This window comes from Notolepis coatsorum (assembly GCF_963971535.1).
Source record: "Notolepis coatsorum genome assembly, chromosome: 15".
NCBI lineage: Eukaryota > Metazoa > Chordata > Actinopteri > Aulopiformes > Paralepididae > Notolepis > Notolepis coatsorum.
Window position 1 is genome coordinate 19,079,148 of NC_140179.1, and position 20,547 is coordinate 19,099,694.

At 46.6% G+C, this 20,547-nt stretch overlaps 1 protein-coding gene across 1 annotated transcript in view; it reads right to left on the bottom strand.

Annotated features, from left to right (window-relative positions):
• Positions 1 to 11,762, bottom strand: part of mapk12b (mitogen-activated protein kinase 12b) — a 29,697-nt gene extending 17,935 nt beyond the window's left edge. Inside the window, exons 1-4 of the mRNA XM_084330682.1 lie at positions 11,356 to 11,762; positions 5,803 to 5,932; positions 3,533 to 3,591; positions 2,209 to 2,320 (exon numbers count right to left, since the gene is read on the bottom strand). Of these exons, the coding sequence (XP_084186808.1) occupies positions 2,209 to 2,320; positions 3,533 to 3,591; positions 5,803 to 5,932; positions 11,356 to 11,477 (423 nt within the window). The 5' untranslated portion in view covers positions 11,478 to 11,762. The remainder of the gene's footprint in view (positions 1 to 2,208; positions 2,321 to 3,532; positions 3,592 to 5,802; positions 5,933 to 11,355) is intronic.
• Between the last annotated feature and the right edge of the window lie 8,785 nt (positions 11,763 to 20,547).

Sequence of the window (20,547 nt, forward strand, 5' to 3'; positions counted from 1 at the left end):
TGAGCTGGCAGACGGTATTATACCGCCCTCTAACGCCTTCGGCCAGTAATGCACCCCGTTAGAAACGGGTTGGTTTCTTTTCTCTACCGAGCTGCGGCATGGGGGTGGGTCCTAAACACTCCGGCAAAACACACGCTTGTAGGGATGGTTTGGACTACTGACCCCGCCCGCCCGCCCGTTGAAGAGCAATGTCCTTCAACGTCGGAGGCACGATCGCTGTGGATAACTGGAATGGCGATGAGATTATTGGACTGCGATTGAAGCTATCTGTGTTATAGCTGTTTTGTTGTTTTCCGTTGGGTTGCAGGAGGGGGGGGGGAACGCCGGTCTAAATCACATTGCATGCATGCACAACAAAGGACAATAATGATGATCTAGCGTTGATTTCAGGAAGATCCGATAATCCGGCGAAAAATTACAACATGTTTATTGAATTACACAAAAACGCTGTTTGTGTCTTTTCCCTGGAATTGCTCAGAAGCGGCCGGACTATGTTCATATTCAAAACGGTATAAAACGGAAATGTACGGATGAAAAAATAATCTGTTTTTTGCACGTTGACCAGAAGCAGCTCACTGACACTCGACGGCGTTATTAGACCCATAGCTATTGTTGTGAAGGGCCAGATTAAACCGAATATATATATTTATTTATATATATATATTTAATTGTATTTGTATATTCTCTAATATTCCCTGATATCCCTTGTATATTCCTTGTACAATATGCATTGAATATCCATTCTAGCCTACTGAACATCCCATAATAGTCTCCATTCTACTATTGGTCGAGACCTTGGTGCCAGGCTGCCATACCCCTCAGACCCAGTTCAAACGTACCGCTCCACATGTACGAACAAGTCCTAGTTCCGCGTAGGAATCTGGCTACCGCACCACTAATGGGACTATTTGTTCATAGTGCGTATATATACTGCGCTACTAAAGTAGGACTTTCTTTTCAGTCCAGTTTCTTACCCTCCAATAGAGTCACAGACGTAAAGCCTCCCCGCGACGCCACGTGTGGGAGTAAGGCCAAGTTCGCCTACCATCGGTATTGAGACATCGTGTATATTAATATTTGAATAGTCATATTTGGCACTATATCGTCGAGTTGGACGTAGTCTATTAAGCTAATAATAGTCTGTTAATATATAGTGCTTCGTGCGGTGAGAATACTACCGTAGTCAGTACCCCATCGTTTCGGGCAGAGAACTGGCTGCTTACCCAGGGTGGTTGACCCCATGTGAAGCTGCACCCGAGGAGCCCCAGAGCCGACGAGCGAGTGGACCTGTATACCGGATTATTCTACCGACGACAGCCCGCCTTCCCAGGCACGGATTATGCTTTGTATACTTTGATTATTCCATGGATAAAGACCCCCGACACTGCCGTGTGTTGGAACCCCCCCCCCTGGAGAGGACGCAAGGTGAGGAGACGCTCTGCAAGACGAGGTCGATTCACGTCTCTCCCCCGTGGACCGGAGAGAGCCGGCCCACAAAGAGTCCACCTGCTTTCATCTGTGGTCCAAGGATCGCCGGCGCATTGAACGGCACTACAGTGGGTTCACCTGGGATACCCTTGGCCGGACGAGGCAGCCGGATTCTACCCCCCCCCCCCTCCTACTCCTGTCGGCTTACAAGCGACCGGATTAACCCCCCCTTAGTGTATCTAGTATATAATCATTAAAGTATCATTGCTGTTATTCCTTAACTATTCCAGGTCGTATATTTACCACCTGCGCCATCAGAGATTGGACATTCTCTATTGATATACCGACGAATACTCTTTGCCATAAAAGTGCATACTATTTCAATTCATAAATGTAATTAAGTGATTAAGTGCTTGCTCTACACACCATTGCTGTGTAGTAATAAACGCATACTTCGACTTCGTACATTTGTGTTGGATCCGTTTCATCTACGTGAGAGTGTTTATGATAATATATTTATGCCGTGTACTGGGTGGCCGAATATTAAGTACAAAGGTAGTGGTAGTAAGTATCATATCTAGTAATACAGTCAGGGAATTGTACCCCTCAGTTACAGCTATACTATAAAATATAGGTTTAGGTCTACAAAGTACAACTACATTTACATGGGGTTAATGGACGGCATAGAAGTTGTCACTTCCCGGAAGGGGCGTGGCACTCAATGTGTTAACGGCACCCAACGTGTTAAGGGTTACAGCAGCAGATCTGGAGGAAACCAACCTTGAGGCCTCTCAGCATCTGGTAGGTGAGGAACTGCACTCTCTCCTCTGATAACCTCTCCATCTTCATCAACTTCCCCAGGTCAGTGCCCATGAAGGGCATCACCAGGTAGCTGAGGGGAGGAGAGGGAGAGGAGAGGAGAGGGGAGAGGAGGGGAGAGGAGAGGGGGGGAGGAGGAGAGGGGGGAGAGGAGAGGAGAGGGGGGGAAGGAGAGGGGAGGAGAGAGGGGAGAGGAGAGGGGAGAGGGGGGAGAGGAGAGGGAGAGGAGAGGAGAGGGGGGGAAGGAGAGGAGAGGAGGAGAGGGGAGAGGAGAGGAGAGGAGGGGAGAGGGGAGGAGAGGGGAGGGGGGAGGGGAGGGGAGGGGAGAGGAGAGGAGGGAGGAGAGGAGAGGGAAGAGTAGAGGAGAGGGGAGAAGGGAGGAGAGGAGGAGAAGAAGAGAGCAGAGGAGAGGAGAGGGGAGAGGAGGAGAAGAGGAGAGGGGGGAGAGGAGGAGAAGAGGAGAGGAGAGGGGAGAGGAGAAGAGGAGAGGAGGAAGGGGGAGAGGGGGAGGAGAGGAGGAGAAGAGGAGAGCAGAGGAGAGGGGAGGAGAAGAAGAGGAGAGGGGAGAGGAGGAGAAGAGGAGAGGAGAGGGGAGGAGCAGAGAGGGGGGAAGGAGAGGAGGGGGGAGGAGCAGAGAGGAGGGAAGGAGAGGAGAAGGGAGAGGATAGAGGAGGAGAAGAGGAGAGCAGAGAGGAGAAGATGAGAGGGGGGAAGGAGAGTAGAAGAGGGGGGAGAGGAGGAGAAGAGGAGAGGGTAGAGGAGAGGAGAGAGGAGAGGAGAGGGGAGGAGAAGAGGAGAGGGGGGAAGGAGAGTAGAAGAGGGGAGGAGAAGAGGAGAGGGGCAGAGAGGGGGGAAGGAGAGGAGGAGAAGAGCAGAGGAGAGGGGCAGGGAGCAGGGGAGAGGAGAGCAGAGAAAAGGAGAGGAGGAGAAGAGGAGAGCAGAGAGGAGAAGAGGAGAGCAGAGGAGGAGAGGGGGGAAGGAGAGTAGAAGAGGGGAGGAGAGAGGAGAGAGCAGGGGAGAGGAGGAGAAGAGAAGAGCAGAGGAGAGAGGGGAAAGGAGAGGAGAAGAGGAGAGGAGCAGAGAGCAGGGGAGAGGAGGGGAGCAGAGAGAAGAGGAGAGGGGGAGGGGAGGAGCAGAGAGGAGGAGAAGAATAGAGAGGAGAGGGGAGAGGGGAGGAGAGGAGAAGAGTGGAGAGAAGAGAGGAAAAGCGTCATCAATGTATGCTAAATGTGAATTCTATAATCAGTAAACTGAGGTTAAAGTTACAAATCGAGGTTAAACTTACAAATCGCGAAACTTGTCCAATGAGATCTCAGAGGTGAACACGTCAAGGAGCCCGATCACCTGTAGCCAAGAAGAAAAAAGATGATGACTCATGACCAACACCACCAACACCCGTGATCCCAGGGACCTGTCTCACCTCGTGACCTGTCTGTCAAAACTCAAAACCCTTCACCCTGTCGCCACATCCTGACAGAACTGTCAAAACCCAACATCCTGACAGAACTGTCAAAACCCCACATCCTGACAGAACTGTCAAAACCCCACATCCCGACAGAACTGTCAAAACCCCACATCCTGACAGAACTGTCAAAACCCCACATCCTGACAGAACTGTCAAAACCCCTCACCCTGTCACCACATCCTGACAGAACTGTCAAAACCCCTCACCCTGTCACCACATCCTGACAGAACTGTCAAAACCCCTCACCCTGTCACCACATCCTGACAGAACTGTCAAAACCCCACATCCCGACAGAATTGTCAAAACCCCACATCCTGACAGAACTGTCAAAACCCCTCACCCTGTCACCACATCCTGACAGAACTGTCAAAACCCCACATCCCGACAGAATTGTCAAAACCCCACATCCTGACAGAACTGTCAAAACCCCTCACCCTGTCACCACATCCTGACAGAACTGTCAAAACCCCACATCCCGACAGAATTGTCAAAACCCCACATCCTGACAGAACTGACAAAACCCCTCACCCTGTCACCACATCCTGACAGAACTGTCAAAACCCCTCACCCTGTCACCACATCCTGACAGAACTGTCAAAACCCCTCACCCTGTCACCACATCCTGACAGAACTGTCAAAACCCCTCACCCTGTCACCACATCCTGACAGAACTGTCAAAACCCCACATCCCGACAGAATTGTCAAAACCCCACATCCTGACAGAACTGTCAAAACCCCTCACCCTGTCACCACATCCTGACAGAACTGTCAAAACCCCACATCCTGTCACCACATCCTGACAGAACTGTCAAAACCCCACATCCTGACCCAACGCACAGGAACACATTCACACTAATATTGGCTACTGCCTCTATTGATATGTATTTCATTACTGGGGATCAGGCCCATGCCAGGGTTAAAGGAACACACCAACATTACCGTCTTCTTGTCTAACTCCAGGGTAGATGGCAAATAAGCTAATTTCCCAAAATGTTGGAGTTTTCCTTTAAATCGGGAGAATTTCCAATTTCTCTTCCAATTTGGAGAACCATGTGTAACGCGTCTGAAATCGAAGCGACTTGTCACTTTCTTTTCCTGCATTTTTGGCATATTATGTTAAGAGATCTCTCTAATGGAGAGACAATAGATTCTAGTTCTACCTCAATCATTTTGGACCAATGAATCCAAAACGAAGGTCCAAGTCTGTACCGTCTGCTGTGTGACACTAAATAAAATCAAATTAATTTGTAAGGGCTGACAACACACGTCAATGCCCCCATGGGCCGGACACGTCTTCTTTAAACAAGTCAAGAAGAAACATCACCAGGAACAAAAGCATTCATTCTGAACGTTACGTCACTGATGCTTGAAATGTGTGAACTTAGTGAAACAACATGGCAGACGTACAAAACGTTGCTACCAGGTAACATCTCCGGTCTCTCTTTCTTCATCTTTCTTTTTCTGTCCTCCCAGCTGTTAACAGACTGTTATGCTACCTGGCTAGTAGCTAGCCGACTGTACCCAGCATTAGGGATGGGTACCTTTCACATTTGAACCGATACGGTACCTTTTTTCGGTACTTTAGTCTCAAAATTATTTACCTACCTCAGTCGTGAAAAAAATAATCCAAACTTCAAATAACTACAATTTCGACCGTTTTCGGCTTGCCATTGCTCCGACTGCTTTGTTGTTGAATCAAGTCAAATCCTAGGTAAGCAAGAACGTTGACATGAAAAGAAAAAAGCAAAAAAAAAGCAAAAAAAAGTCAATAAAAAAAAAGTTAAAAAAAAATAATTCTGTATCTCACTTGAATCGATACTCGGTAGTACCGACGTGTTTCGGTTCGGTACCTCAAAAGTACCGAATTCGGTACCCATCCCTACCCAGCATGCCGTTCAGCGGTGTAACAGTTAATAGGGTCCCCTCTCAATACACTACGCAGTGTCAGTAAAAACAAGGGAACATATCTTTTTTGAGACAAAACTATATCGGCACATTCGATTTCTTATCATTTAACGACGATTAGAATATTTGAAAATAGATCTGTACTATTCATCATTCAAAAGGCTCCCTCTCTCTCTCTCTCTTACGTTCTCGTGCTTCATGTGTTTGAGGAGCCGCAGTTCTCTGTAGGCCCGCTTGGCGAACAGTTTGGACTGGAAGGGCCGGTGTAGCTTCTTGATGGCCACGCGCTGCCCGGAGCGCCGGTCCAGAGCCGAGCTGCAGAGAGAGAGAGAGAGAGAGAGAGAGGAGAAACAAGTTAACCCTAACACTGACCCACACGCTGCCCGGAGCGCCGGTCCAGAGCCGAGCTGCAGAGAGAGAGAGAGAGAGAGAGGAGAGAAACAAGTTAACCCTAACACTGACCCACACGCAGCCCGGAGCGCCGGTCCAGAGCCGAGATGCAGAGAGAGAGAGAGGAGAAACAAGTTAACCCTAACCCTGACACACACGCAGCCCGGAGCGCCGGTCCAGAGCCGAGCTGCAGAGGAGAAACAAGTTAGAGAACAGACCAGAAGACCCTGAGTCCCTGACCCTAACCCTGACCCTACCACCAACCATGACCCTAACCCTTAAAGGGGAACTATCTTATAAATGGCCTTTTTGAGTGTTTAGCATTGTTTCCTAGCTATGTGAAGTGAACTTATATTAATATGATCTATGTCTCAAAATTCTCATATTGGCGCATTCTTCCAATTCTCCTCTCACAATATTCACCCTCACTGAACTGAGTCATTTGAAAATGTGCTGATCTGTGATGTCAGAGAGACACCGCTGCATGTTAATGTTCAGGCGAACCAGAACGCGCAGTGGTTTAGGAGCCCAGGCTCAAAACAGCTCGAGATCTTGAGGTAGAAAAATGCTGTTTTTGAGGACTTGATTAGAAATACAAAACAATGAATAAAAAATATATATATATTACAGAGGTGTTCCATAGACTCACAGGAATTGTGTAAAAGTGCCCAAATAGTGAAAGAAATAGTAAAATAGTTCCCCTTTAAGCCTAGCTCTGTTGGCCAAAAACACCTCTCCCAGAGTTTTAAGCATATAGCTCTGTTAGCTACACCTCTCCCAGAATGTTAAGCCTATAGCTCTGTTAGCTACACCTCTCCCACAGTGTTAAGCCTATAGCTCTGTTAGCTACACCTCTCCCAAAGTGTTAAGCCTCCTAGCTCTGTTAGCTACACCTCTCCCAGAGTGTTAAGCCTCCTAGCTCTGTTAGCTACACCTCTCCCAGAGTTTTAAGCCCAGCCCTGTTAGCTACACCTCTCCCAGAGTGTTAAGCCTATAGCTCTGTTAGCTACACCTCTCCCAGAGTTTTAAGCCCAGCTCTGTTAGCTACACCTCTCCCAGAGTTTTAAGCCTAGCTCTGTTAGCTACACCTCTCCCAGAGTGTTAAGCCTATAGCTCTGTTAGCTACACCTCTCCCAGAGTGTTAAGCCTATAGCTCTGTTAGCTACACCTCTCCCAGAGTGTTAAGCCTAGCTCTGTTAGCTACACCTCTCCCAGAGTGTTAAGCCTAGCTCTGTTAGCTACACCTCTCCCAGAGTGTTAAGCCTATAGCTCTGTTAGCTACACCTCTCCCAGAGTGTTAAGCCTATAGCTCTGTTAGCTACACCTCAAGCTAGGCTAGTGGTCTGTATCTGCTTTCATTAATTCCTTTAAAATACCACAAAAACACCCTGATAGGCAGAAAAGGTAAAGGTAAAGGTTAAAAACCCTCCATTGAGAATGTGTGCGTACACTAGTTCTACATTTCGTGCTTACGTGTGGAAATAGAACATGTTCTACGCACACATTGATGAATGAGGGCCCAGGAATTATAATCTTAGAGAGAAACAAAAACGTCAGCAACCGGGTGCAAGAACCTAAAATCTGAAATCTATATCCGTTTGTGGAGTGAGATTATGGAATGGATTGGACGAGGAGGTTAAACGGAGTAAAAACATAAACCAGTTTAAAAGAAAGTTTAAAAAAAAGGAATATTGGAAAGGTATAAGGAGGAGGGAGAACATGACGTTTGGCATTAAAAGGAATATGTTATATATAGAATATGTATTAACTAGTCAGACTCATGTATGTCTTGTTGAGATGTCGGGGGAATGGAAACTCACAAGCTTAGCTTCTTCCATCCCACTTTCAAACCATTAAGTGGTGTCTGTTGTTACTGTTGTCTATTGTATTGTGGTGGTTATTGTACCGTTTTGTGGTTGTCTTGTATTGTATATAGGTTGCATGGTTTGAAATAAATAAATGAAACTGAACTACAGCCATACAATACAATTAAACAACACAATTAAAAACTCATAACTACCATTTTGTTTAGTTAGTCCTTGCATCGAGACCTCAGTCGATCAACTACAGAATCAAACTCCATTCCTATTTTCTGGCTTTGGTGGCGATCATTTGTTTACATCCAAATCACACTTGTTCAGGTGAAGTGTAGTGGAGGATGTCTTCATTTGAAACACAGTGGAGTGAAAAGTACCTACAAAGATTCCTAAAGTGGAAATACTCGAGTAAAGTACAAGTAGAGATTAAGTATTTAAGTACAATAGGCTTACTTTAGTAAAAGTAGCCTACTCACTTACTTTCTCCACCCATGGTTTTCTGGCTATGTTGTATTCCCTAATGTAAACATATCTCTTACCTACACTTACTACTAGTTACACTGCTGGCCAGTATGACCTACTACCACAGTGTCTTTATACCTGTATCACTGTACATATTAATACTATATCTATAGACTTACTACCATAGTGTCTTTATACCTGTATCACTGTACATATTAATACTATATCTATAGACTTACTACCATAGTGTCTTTATACCTGTATCACTGTACATATTAATACTATATCTATATACTTACTACCATAGTGTCTTTATACCTGTATCACTGTACATATTAATACTATATCTATAGACTTACTACCATAGTGTCTTTATACCTGTATCACTGTACATAATATTAATACTATATCTATATACTACCAGTGTCTTTATACCTGTATCACTGTACATATTAATACTATATCTATAGACTTACTACCATAGTGTCTTTATACCTGTATCACTGTACATATTAATACTATATCTATAGACTTACTACCATAGTGTCTTTATACCTGTATCACTGTACATATTAATACTATATCTATAGACTTACTACCACAGTGTCTTTATACCTGTATCACTGTACATAGTAATACTATATCTATAGACTTACTACCATCGTGTCTTTATACCTGTATCACTGTACATATTAATACTATATCTATAGACTTACTACCATAGTGTCTTTATACCTGTATATCACTGTACATATTAATACTATATCTATAGACCTACTACCATAGTGTCTTTATACCTGTATCACTGTACATATTAATACTATATCTATAGACTTACTACCATAGTGTCTTTATACCTGTATCACTGTACATAATATTAATACTATATCTATATACTACCAGTGTCTTTATACCTGTATCACTGTACATATTAATACTATATCTATAGACTTACTACCATAGTGTCTTTATACCTGTATCACTGTACATATTAATACTATATCTATAGACTTACTACCACAGTGTCTTTATACCTGTATCACTGTACATATTAATACTATATCTATAGACTTACTACCATAGTGTCTTTATACCTGTATCACTGTACATATTAATACTATATCTATAGACCTACTACCATAGTGTCTTTATACCTGTATCACTGTACATATTAATACTATATCTATATACTTACTACCATAGTGTCTTTATACCTGTATCACTGTACATATTAATACTATATCTATAGACTTACTACCATAGTGTCTTTATACCTGTATCACTGTACATAATATTAATACTATATCTATATACTACCAGTGTCTTTATACCTGTATCACTGTACATATTAATACTATATCTATAGACTTACTACCACAGTGTCTTTATACCTGTATCACTGTACATATTAATACTATATCTATAGACTTACTACCACAGTGTCTTTATACCTGTATCACTGTACATATTAATACTATATCTATAGACTTACTACCACAGTGTCTTTATACCTGTATCACTGTACATATTAATACTATATCTATAGACCTACTACCATAGTGTCTTTATACCTGTATCACTGTACATATTAATACTATATCTATAGACTTACTACCATAGTGTCTTTATACCTGTATCACTGTACATATTAATACTATATCTATAGACTTACTACCATAGTGTCTTTATACCTGTATCACTGTACATATTAATACTATATCTATAGAATTACTACCACAGTGTCTTTATACCTGTATCACTGTACATATTAATACTATATCTATAGACTTACTACCATAGTGTCTTTATACCTGTATCACTGTACATATTAATACTATATCTATAGACTTACTACCATAGTGTCTTTATACCTGTATCACTGTACATATTAATACTATATCTATAGACTTACTACCATAGTGTCTTTATACCTGTATCACTGTACATATTAATACTATATCTATAGACTTACTACCATAGTGTCTTTATACCTGTATCACTGTACATATTAATACTATATCTATATACTACCATAGTGTCTTTATACCTGTATCACTGTACATATTAATACTATATCTATAGACTTAGTACCATAGTGTCTTTATACCTGTATCACTGTACATATTAATACTATATCTATAGACTTACTACCATAGTGTCTTTATACCTGTATCACTGTACATATTAATACTATATCTATAGACTTACTACCATAGTGTCTTTATACCTGTATCACTGTACATATTAATACTATATCTATAGACTTACTACCATAGTGTCTTTATACCTGTATCACTGTACATATTAATACTATATATACTTACTACCATAGTGTCTTTATACCTGTATAACTGTACATATTAATACTACACATATGACATACATCTGATTAGCAATATTACTCAGCAGTACCAATTTTATATTTTATACCCAGTTTAATCACCTGTACATTGTACATATTACTGTTGTACTTTACTGTTACATTTGCACTCTGATTGGATGCCAAACGTATTTTCGTTGTACTGTACTTGTGCTGCATGATGACGATACATTTCAATATAATCTAATCAATGCCACAGTAAAAAAGACAGAGACAGAGAGAGACGGAGACAGAGAGAGAGATCTTTAAATGCAGGGTCTCTTGACTCCCACCAGCTCCTTTGTTGCTACGAGCACAAAGCAAATCAACTCCTTGCAGATCAGCTGCTGTGGATTTAGGAGTGAAACTGCTAAACTTAACGTGGTTTGATTGATTGATTGAAAACTTTATTTAACAGATTGCAGAATGAGTACAATACAGTACAGCTCAATACACACAATTGTTAAGGGGGATGCAGACCAGAGAAAGACTTTCGTCTTGTTTACATCAGGGTCCCCCATTTTCAATTCATCATAAAAGTTGTGTCTAAACTCTTATCACACACCGGGTTGGAGACTAGCAGCCGACTCCACTCCAAGTTCCTGGATCCACGCCTTGGTCTCTGTCGTCTGCTGTTTGTTTGTAAACACGCTTCACGCAGCTATTTTTGTTTGTTTGTGTCAGTGTTTGTTTGTTCTCTAACAACTCACCATACCGTCCCGTAGGCTCCCGTCCCGACCTGCTTCAGCTCCCGGTACCGCTCCGGTACCTCCCAGGTCGTCTTGTTTACCTCCTGCCGGTAGAACCCCGCCCGCGACCGCTGCACAGACATATCGATATCGATCCGACTGGGGGATCAATGATATCAATCAACCCCTCTCTCTCTCTCTCCGTCTGTCTCTCTCTCTCCCACGGCGCCGGTCGGAACGGTGCGCCCCGCGGTTACCGGAGGAGAGGAAACTTCCACATGAAGTTGAAGCGAAAGCACACAAAAAAATAAAAGGGGGAAAAAAACAGCTATTTTTCCTGACTGTGACTCTCTCTTGGTTCGGAGTGGTAGTCTCTCTCTCTCTCTCGGTTCAGAGTCTCTCTCTACCTCCCTCTCTCTATCTCCCTCTCTCCCCCCTCTCTCTCTCTCTTGGTTCGGAGTGGTAGGGCCTCTCTCTCTCTTGGGGTGTGTCTCTCTCTCTCTCCACTCTCAATTCAATTCAAATGGGCTTTATTGACATGAGAAACATACGTCTAGAGTTTTGAGTTATTGTCCATGTTTTCAAAGTCTCTTTGGGTGTTTTCTCCCTCTCTCTCAGACAATGTGGAGATATCTTCCAAACATCAGCTTGTTGCCATGAGATGGAGTCGTGAGGGGTTAACTATTCTCTCTCTCTCTCTCTTTTCATTCATCGTTTGGTTTTCCTCGTAGTAAGAGAGTAGGACTTGTACTACACAAGGAATAAACAGTCATTCACAGACCGGGCATAGGATAATCGACAACTGCACTAACTCTGTTATCAGTTCTTTTGGATGAGAGAAAAAAAGGGGATAACTTGATTAGTGAAAAACTGGATCTAACGTGTCGTGTTACGGGAGGCGGGGTCGTGTTACGGGGGGCGGGGTCAGCTCAACACCACTTGCACTCAGTGACACCAAGCTGCGTTCAGACGGCAGGCGAGGAAGTGACACGAATCCGGTTTTTTCGCTCATAATGTGGAGTAGGGTATATCTGCAGTGCCGCAGCCCCATACATAGGAGCGGCCTGTGCGTTGGGGGCCTGTACTGTGCGGTGCACTACTGCGCATGCGAGAAACAAGGCAGTGTTGGGCAAGTTACTTTTAAAAAGTAACTAGTTATAGTTACTAGTTACTTCTTCCAAAAAGTAACTAAATTACTCACTCAGTTACAAATTATAAAAGTAACTAGTTACTTCAGAAAGTAACTATTGCGTTACTTTCAAGTAAATGTTTTACATTTCAACATACACAAATCTAAACTATTTTAATGTTGCTGTGGGACAAAGTGAGACTAGCCTCCAATCAAATGCCATGTATACCCACAGCTGTAAAGGAATGTGAATCCCTACCCACATTCAAAACCGCTCTTAAAGAGCACCTACGGGAGGCTGCAATTCGAAACTGGCCACCGTAAATGTCCAAACCCCCCACCCCCTCCTAATAGACAGTCTCCTCCCCACCGCATGTATATATTCTCTCCCCGCCGTATGTATATTTCTCTCCCACCGACCCACCCCCTCCTAATGTACAGTCTCCTCCCCACTGTATGTATATTTCTCTCCCACCCACCCACCCCATCCTAATGTACAGTCCCCTCCCCATCATATGTATATACTCTGTCAGGATCTATGGGTAACAGACAACAGTACTGTATATTTGAATACCGTATATGTCACAAATGTATCAGTACTAAATACCTGTATGTCCCTATGCCATAAATGTCATGTATGTTGAGTATGTCATAAATGTCTATATGAATTGAAAATGGGGGACCCTGATGTAAACAAGACACACGTCTTTCTCTGGTCTGCATCCCCTTAACAATTGTGTGTATTGAGCCGTACTGTATTGTACCTGTTGTGAAGGGCCAGATTAAACCGAATATGTATATTTATTTATATATATATATTTAATTGTATTTGTATATTCTCTAATATTCCCTGATATCCCTTGTATATTCCTTGTACAATATGCATTGAATATCCATTCTAGCCTACTGAACATCCCATAATAGTCTCCATTCTACTATTGGTCGAGACCTTGGTGCCAGGCTGCCATACCCCTCAGACCCAGTTCAAACGTACCGCTCGACATGTACGAACAAGTCCTAGTTCCGCGTAGGAATTTGGCTACCGCACCACTAATGGGACTATTTGTTCATAGTGCGTATATATACTGCGCTACTAAAGTAGGACTTTCTTTTCAGTCCAGTTTCTTACCCTCCAATAGAGTCACAGACGTAAAGCCTCCCCGCGATGCCACGTGTGGGAGTAAGGCCAAGTTCGGCCTACCATCGGTATTGAGACATCGTGTATATTAATATTTGAATAGTCATATTTGGCACTATATCGTCGAGTTGGACGTAGTCTATTAAGCTAATAATAGTCTGTTAATATATAGTGCTTCGTGCGGTGAGAATACTACCGTAGTCAGTACCCCATCGTTTCGGGCAGAGAACTGGCTGCTTACCCAGGGTGGTTGACCCTATGTGAAGCTGCACCCGAGGAGCCCCAGAGCCGACGAGCGAGTGGACCTGTATACCGGATTATTCTACCGACGACAGCCCGCCTTCCCAGGCACGGATTATGCTTTGGATGCTTTGATTATTCTATGGATAAAGACCCCCGACACTACCGTGTGTTGGAACCCCCCCCCCTGGAGAGGACGCAAGGTGAGGAGACGCTCTGCAAGACGAGGTCTCTCCACATCTCTCCCCCGTGGACCGGAGGGAGCCGGCCCACAAAGAGTCCACCTGCTTTCATCTGTGGTCCAAGGATCGCCGGCGCATTGAACGGCACTACAGTGGGTTCACCTGGGATACCCTTGGCCGGACGAGGCAGCTGGATTCTACCCCCCCCCCCCCTCCTACTCCTGTCGGCTTACAAGCGACCGGATTAACCCCCTCTAGTGTATCCAGCCTATAATCATTAAAGTATCATTGCTGTTATTCCTTAACTATTCCAGGTCGTATATTTACCACCTGCGCCTTCAGAGATTGGCCATTATCTATTGATATACCGACGAATACTCCTTGCCATAAAAGTGCATACTATTTCAATTCATAAATGTAATTAAGTGACTAAGTGCTTATTCTACACACCATCGCTGTGTAGGAAATAAAGACCTGTTTCTAATTCGTACATTTGTGTTGGATCCGTTTCATCTACGTGAGAGTGTTCATGATAATATATTTATGCCGTGTACTGGGTGGCCGAATATTAAGTACAAAGGTAGTGGTAGTAAGTATCATATCTAGTAATACAGTCAGGGAATTGTACCCCTCAGTTACAATTGGTCCTTCGAGCCGGAGGTAATTAGTGTAATATTAATATAGTGTTATTAATATTGAAATGGCCTATGATGAACACTCCACGAAACGATCCTCCTAACCAACGCCCGCAGCGCGAACGACGGCTCCCTCAGTACTTAGAGGCTTACGCTGTCAGTCAACAACCTAGTCTTCTACTAACAGTAAACGCGGTAAAACTAGAAAGTAAAAGTATGTCTAACCCCAACGCCCAGACTACCCCGACCATAGAGGCCCCTACGGGCTCTAATGTAACTGACCAAGTTCACGGTGGGGACCAGTGGGAACCAGACATGACTTCACACCCCGCCAGTACTGAAGAAGTAGTCCCCGATGAGTCCCGGGAGGAATACAACGCTACCGAGAGAGAACTCGGCACGGAAGAAGACGGGGAGAGCACCGTGGAGATAGAGCTCCAAGGCTCCGCAAGGAGTACCCCGAGGGAAGGCTCCCCTATACAACCGCCTTCTCCCAGCGAGGCAGAGAGGACCCTACAGCAGGCATTCCTCGTCAGCCTGAAAGCCTCTACTGAACGCGATAGACTCCAGGGTGAACGCGATCGATTGCAGATACAGCAACGGAGCGAAGAAGAGCACATACGCCTGGAAATAAGACGCATTCAGATGGAAGAGAATGTGGCCCGAGACCGAGCAGACAGCCAGCGAGCAGCTGCTGGTGCTCTACGGGACGCAGAGCGCGACAGACAGCAAGCGCAACTAATAGAACAGCTGATCAGACGGACAACACCCTCTCCCTCCGCCAGAGGCTCCAGGAACTCGTCTAGACACACCTCCAGGGCGGCATCCCCTAGCCGAGTAAACAACCCTGAACTTGACCAACAGACGAGGTCTATACCCCCCACAGACCACCTCCCCCCACCGGTCCAAGCGAGACCTAGCAACCGGGAAGGAGCAGCATATCCTGTGGAGAGGCTAAACCAGAGACTACAAGCACTGGATGACCTAACTGAAGACGAAGAGGAAGAGGAGGAGAACCGCGCCCGAAGACAGCACAGTACTCTACCGGACCAGGAGGTCCGGTACAGCCCAGGCTATACTCCCGCGGAGCTGCGCTACAGACCCCCGACTCTATACACGGGTGAGCACGACGCACGACCCGCACCGAGGAACAGCACCTGGACAAGCGGGCCATGGTACACTGCCGGTACCAGCCCATACCAAGGAGCGGGAGGAGACTCGCCTAGGAGGCCTCCCCCCCAACGCTCGCCGATGTATCCACAGTCAGCGTCATACATTGGCACGCCTATGGTACCCGACTTCACCCAAGAGAACCGGGCCCAGTATACAGAACTCCGCATGTGTCTGGAGACCATGTTGGTGGATGTATTGGATGAACGCCACAAATACGCCATCCTACTGCAGCACTTAAAGGTGCCCCGCGCACATAATATAGCGCTCGCCTACGCAACTTCCACCACCCCATACACAGCAGCGCTGGTAGCATTGGACCAGAGGTATGGGCGCATATGGGATTACGTGATCCAGGAGATCCGACACATCGACCGCTTACCCCCAGCAATAGACAATCGAGCACTGGACGACCTGTCCATCAGAGTGCAGTCCCTGGTAGGGATGTTGGGAGCGCAAAGAGAGAAGGGGGAGTATGAACTTTACGCCAACTCAAATGTGGAAAGGATCCTGGAGAAGCTGCCGCCCGCTCGTCAGGAGCGCTTTAGGCGGCAGAGGGACCACAGAGACCCGAATGGCCCCGAACCGAACCTCCTCGATCTAGCAGACTTCCTGGCGAGAGAAGTCAGCAGCCTACGGCTAGATACATTCGGACGGAGCACCCCTGGCTCCAGAGAAGGAACCAGACGACTAAATGATGGAAGAAGATCGGTGACTGTGATGCACCAATCGGAGTCAGTACCGAGCAGCAGGAGCCACAGTACCCCCTCCAGAACGGAGAAGTGGAAGATAGTGTGCCCCTACTGTGAGAAAGAACACTGGCTAGCGCAATGTGACTCCTTCCCCAAGCTGAACGCGGAGGAAGCAGGTCAATGGATAAAGTCCAACAAGCGCTGTTTTCGCTGTGCGCGCTCACACATGGCAGCCGAATGCCGCTTAAAGAAAAGGTGCACCAAGTGCGATGGAGCCCATCTGGACATACTTCACGACAGTAACAGACGGCGCCCTTCACCTGCACCATCCAGCCGCAAAGCGAGCGTCATGTACATCGATCCCGCCAGCAGCAGTGGAGCCCGAGTACTCCTAAAAGTAGTGCGTGTGACACTAAGCTACCAGAATAAAGTCCTGGACACTTACGCCGTCCTCGATGACGGGTCAGAGAAGACCCTGCTGCTCGCCTCCGCTGCGGCCCAGCTAGGGCTGCGGGGAAGCGAAACCCAAATGACAATTCGGACAATAAGACGAGATTTGAAGACGATAAAGGGCGAGAATGTCTCATTCTCTATCGCAGCAAGCGGCCAGCCTGAGCGACGGTACCAGATTGCAGACGCTTTCACCAGCCAAGAAATAGGACTGTCGCGGTACACATACCCCGTCGCCAAGCTGATGGAGAAATATGCACATCTGCGCAAGTTACCGATCCCGCTCATAGACAATGCTATGCCGACCCTGTTGATAGGCTCCGACCATGCAGACCTCATTGTCCCGATAGACCGGGTTCATACCGGACCCCGAGGCTGTCCTGCAGCAGTCGAGACCCGTTTGGGATGGACTCTCCAAGGCCCGCTCGCCAAATCTCTCAACCGAAGTACAGCCACTAGATGTCTCCACTCCCGAGTCACAGAGGGAGAAACCGCACTCCTGCAACACGTAGAGCGGCTATGGAGCTTGGAACAAATGCCCTTTAAGAATGGAAAGAAAGACATTCGCTCTAAAGATGACATTTACGCCATTCACCTCCTCGAGACAGGGACCAAGAGAGTCCCGGTCAACGGCGTGTTGAGATACGCCACGCCACTCCTGCGGCGAGAAGGAATGCCTACTTTCCACGCCAAGACAGACGCCATAGAACGGTACCTGCTGAACACGGAGCGGCGCTTAGCCAAGAACCCCGCCCAAGAGAGTGTATACCGCGCTGAGATTGAGAAGCTCATCACAGCGGGACACGTCACAAAGATGGACATTAAAGAGGCTGACCAGACCACTGAATCGTGGTACGTGCCCCACCACAAGGTCCATCACAACGGTAAAGACCGCATAGTATTTAACTGCAGCTACCAGATCGGATCCCAAAATCTGAATAAAGAGTTACTGCCCGGTCCCACACTCGGCCCCTCCCTACTCGGCGTTCTACTCCGCTTCCGCCAGGAAAAGGTGGCCATCAGCGGGGACATTAAAGGAATGTTCCTGCAGGTGAGATTAGTAGAGGCGGACAAGCCCCTGTTACGATTCCTATGGAGAGAGAAGCCAGGAGATGAGCACCCAGCCATCTACCAATGGGAAGTCCTCCCCTTCGGAACGACGTGCAGCCCCTGCTGTGCGACATTTGCACTACAGAAACATGTAGCAGAGGACCCAGCAGCGGACGAAGAGATCTACACAGCATTTGTCCTCGCCCGCTCGAGAATAGCCCCACGCAAGCAACAATCTATCCCACGTCTAGAGCTCTGCGCAGCCATAGCCGGAGCGCACCTAGCCACGCTCATCCAACGTGAGCTCACCATACCGGTGTCTAGAACAATCCTGTGGTCAGATTCCACGACGGTACTCGCCTGGATCAAATCGGACTCATGCAAGTACAAAGTCTTCGTGGGAGTCAGAGTCACCGAGATTCAAGACTTAACCGAAGAGTTAACCGGAGAAACAGAGTGGCGCTACGTTGATACAAAACAGAACCCAGCTGACGTCATCACCCGGGGGATGCCCCTGGATGACCTCACCCGTCGCAATGTCTACAGTGACGGCCCCGCATTCCTAAGACTCCCGGAAGGACAGTGGCCCATGCCTATCCCGAGGGAAGCAAGTCCAGAGGAGGTGGAAATTAAGAAGTCTGTGTTCTGTGGATTGAGCACCGTAGCCTCCACCGACCCTAACATAAACGATTGCACGTCCATAGAGAGTGCACAACAAAGAACATTCCTGCGGTACCACCCGGAGTGCAAGTCCCCCGCTGATATGTCAGCAGCTAACTACGAGGAAGCAGAATTGCTTCTACTGCAGCGAGCCCAGAGAGACTCGTTCCCCGATGAATTGGCCTGTCTACAGGGAGGAAAGCCCGTCCCATCCGACAGCAGATTAATTCACCTGGCCCCCGAGAGCGACGCTCACACCCTCATCAGAGTGGGTGGTCGCCTACGCAGAGCCCCCAATCTACCGGATGACATTAAATACCCGATCGTATTGAACAGCCGACACAAGGTCACAGAGCTGATTATAAAGAAATACGATGAGGATGTACATCACGCAGGAGCAGAAAGAGTCTTCGCGGAAATCAGACGTCGTTACTAGATCCTACAAGGAAGAGAGGCGGTACGACGCTTCCAACGAACATGTCTAGACTGCCGCAAGTGGCGTGCGCAGCCCAGCATACCAAGGATGGCTGACCTTCCTCCATGTCGCCTCCGAATCGGTGACAAGCCATTCCACTCAACGGGCATGGACTGCTTTGGCCCGCTGCACATAAAGAAAGGAAGAGGAACCGAGAAGCGGTGGGGTATTGTATTCAAATGCATGACCACCAGAGCGATACACATCGAGCTTCTCCCGACCATGAGCACAGACTCATTCCTTATGGCCTTCCGTAGATTCACATCACGGAAAGGAATACCGTCTACCCTATTGTCCGATCATGGGACAATCTTCAAAGGCGGCGAAAGAGAGCTGAGAGAGAGCTTCCAAGCTATGGGCCCAGAACTTAAGACCCACCTCGCTCCAGCACAGGTTGATTTCCAATTCAACCCCCCAAACGCACCCCACTTCGGTGGCACTTGGGAACGAGAAGTGCGCTCCATAAAGACAGCCCTGTACGCAGTACTTGGGGCCCAGACTGTGGCGGAAGAAGTCCTAATGACAGTCCTCACGGAGATTGAGGGAGTACTTAACTCGAAGCCCCTCGGATATGTCTCCAGTGATGTGGCGGATATCGACCCAGTTACCCCCAACACACTCCTGATGGGGCGGCTAGATCCCACATTACCCCAGACAATGTACCGGCCTGAAGAAGCGAACGGCCGACGAATGTGGAGGTACAGCCAAGTATTAGCCGACAAGTTTTGGAACAGTTTCCTACTGCACTACCTACCGTCTCTACAGACCCGCCAGAAGTGGGTAAAGGAGAGAGACAATTTGACAGAAGGAACAGTCGTCATGATTATTGATCAATCACTGCCCAGAGCTATGTGGCCGGCCGGCCGCGTAAGCAAAGTGATCACCGGTGCCGACGGCAAGGTCCGAGCAGCTGAAGTGCTCGTCCAGGGTCGCACTTACACCCGTCCCGTGGCAAGGCTCATAGAACTGCCTCGACTCCCAGACACAATCGATGATGACCATGACCCTACAACCCTATGACTTTGTGAAGTTGACTGACCCCTACAGCAAACCCTTATGTGTAAATAGACAACGCGATTAATCTGTCTCCGTTTAACTGATTAGGTCTGGGACCTATTCAGGGGGTGGCTGTTGTGAAGGGCCAGATTAAACCGAATATGTATATTTATTTATATATATATATTTAATTGTATTTGTATATTCTCTAATATTCCCTGATATCCCTTGTATATTCCTTGTACAATATGCATTGAATATCCATTCTAGCCTACTGAACATCCCATAATAGTCTCCATTCTACTATTGGTCGAGACCTTGGTGCCAGGCTGCCATACCCCTCAGACCCAGTTCAAACGTACCGCTCGACATGTACGAACAAGTCCTAGTTCCGCG